At 51.5% G+C, this 1,889-nt stretch overlaps 1 protein-coding gene across 14 annotated transcripts in view; it reads right to left on the bottom strand.

Annotated features, from left to right (window-relative positions):
* The window catches only part of Ptprh (protein tyrosine phosphatase receptor type H), a 41,063-nt gene extending 39,485 nt beyond the window's left edge, over nt 1-1,578 (bottom strand). For 6 of the 14 annotated variants that reach the window (XM_050130706.1, XM_050130704.1, XM_050130703.1 and 3 more), the window contains exons 1-3: nt 1,404-1,577; nt 656-689; nt 224-487 (exon numbers count right to left, since the gene is read on the bottom strand). In XM_050130706.1, the coding sequence (XP_049986663.1) occupies nt 224-487; nt 656-689; nt 1,404-1,454 (349 nt within the window). In that variant the 5' untranslated portion in view covers nt 1,455-1,577. Of the gene's footprint in view, nt 1-223; nt 488-655; nt 690-1,403 lie in introns of all 14 variants that reach the window. The other 8 variants (XM_050130698.1, XM_050130697.1, XM_050130700.1 and 5 more) reach the window with 2 other exon arrangements.
* Between the last annotated feature and the right edge of the window lie 311 nt (nt 1,579-1,889).

Below are 1,889 nucleotides of genomic sequence, written 5' to 3'. Positions count from 1 at the left end.
TCTCTCTCTTTTTCTCCCTCTCAGCGTGGTTACTCTGTGTTGCTCTGACTGTTCAGAAACTCACTCTGTAGAGCAGGCCAATCTCAGAGTCAAAGAGATCTGCCTGGCTCTGACATCCAATTGTGAGGATTAAAAGTGTGCACAAAGACCACCAAGCTCTCCGGTCACCCCTAAACTCGTCCCTTCAAAATGAAGAAAGAATACAATAGAGTCTGCCTCTCACCTGTGGTGGCGTTGATGGCCTCCGTGGTGCTATTGGTTCCATTTTCTTCTACCCACACAACAAATTCGTATATGGAAGCCGGAGCAAGTCCATCTACTGTTAATGTGGTGTTTGTGGTGTTTTCAGTTTTATATATATTATCTCCACGGCACTGAACCCAGTAGATCAGGTTTTCAGGGTCAGTATCTTTTGAGGCCTCCCACCTCAGGGTGATGGAGCTGTTTGTCTGGGCCTCTGCCGTCAGGTTACTCACTCCATTTAGAGCTGAAAATTTGTGTGTGGCTTTCAGATTAGAAAGGCATAGATCAACCATTTTCCCTTCCTCTCACCCTGTACCTCCCTCCTCCCCAAATTGAGAAACTACCCTTGTCCTCAGCCCACCAGGGTCCATCAGAGTCAAAGGACAACGATTAAAGGTAGGAATGTACTCACCAGCCGCCCGGGGCACAGCACAGCTGTACAGACCCTAGGGGGATCCAGGTAGGAAGAAGTTAGCTGAGCTAGGTGAGACTGGGGAGGCGGGGCTGACAGACTGTCCTGATCTCTGCCCCCAACCTTTCCTTCCAACTTGACCAAGGAGAGGAATGTGGGGACAGGGTTTGATAAGAGCACCCCAACACTGGTGCTGTTGATTAGGAAGCTGGTCACCCACGGCAGAGGTGGAGCTTCAGGGAAGCAGGAACCAAGGTTGCTTCCCGGATAAGGGCAGGAGACACTGTGAGTACTTTCACTTTCTGAAAAATATAAGCAGAGGCCCTGGGGGAGGGCGCCCAGGGACCAAGAGGGACGACTAGAGGAAAACAAATATGAACTCTGGAGACAGACTGTGGGCTGAGGGAGCTGGGTCAGAGCTTGGTCACTGTGGATCTCTGGGTGTGGAGGAGGGCGGGTAGGCTCCGGGCTTCTGAATCTGAGGAGGAGGGCTGGGCTGTGTGCGAACAGCCTGATCCCATGTTCACTGTCATACCATAGCCTAAAACATCCAATATGGTCAGATTTGTCTATATTCCTCCAATCTCAGAGCTTTCTTCCTTCTCCGGTTAAATACCATCCCCTGCTTCTTCAAGGCTCTGGCTGAGGGCCCTTCCTCCACATCTCTGGGAATGTAGATTCTAGCCCCTTCCTATGCCTCCCTCCCTCCCTTGGCCCCAAGCTCAGTCCTGAGCATGAAAGAACTTACCAGTAGCACCAAGCTCCCCCAGACCCTCAGGTTCCCACCAGCTCTGGCCATGTGTCCCGATATTGCGCAGGGAACACAGGAATCCTAGGTCTGAAGCCTCTACTTGTTGGACTTTAAACCTAAGACTTTTTCTTTTGCCAGCCCATTGGTGAGGCCAGAGGCTAACACTGGAATGGGTGGAGGAGGAAGTAGAAGCTTTAAGCTTGAGAGCCCAGCTGGGCCCTGCCCTGTCTCTCACCCTCCTTCCTTTCCTTCCCAATCCCCCACACCAACAGACATCCTAGGCATCTTCTCTTTGGCCCTTTCCTGAATGCTAAGGGCTCAGCTTCCCCGATTTTGTGCCACAAAAGCTTCTTCTCCACTCAGCTGCCTTCAGAGCTTCTAGGCAAACAGAGGTCGGCTCCCACTGTGTGTGAATGCACCATGCAGATTTCAAAGGCACAAATGTCCATCTGACTGTCCTCTCTTGGTAGATGGAGCACATCA

Source organism: Alexandromys fortis, unplaced genomic scaffold (genome assembly GCF_014885135.2).
Source record: "Alexandromys fortis isolate MF-2015 unplaced genomic scaffold, M_Fortis_MF-2015_v1.1 scaffold_344, whole genome shotgun sequence".
NCBI lineage: Eukaryota > Metazoa > Chordata > Mammalia > Rodentia > Cricetidae > Alexandromys > Alexandromys fortis.
This window is presented reverse-complemented; position numbering and strand designations above follow the sequence as displayed.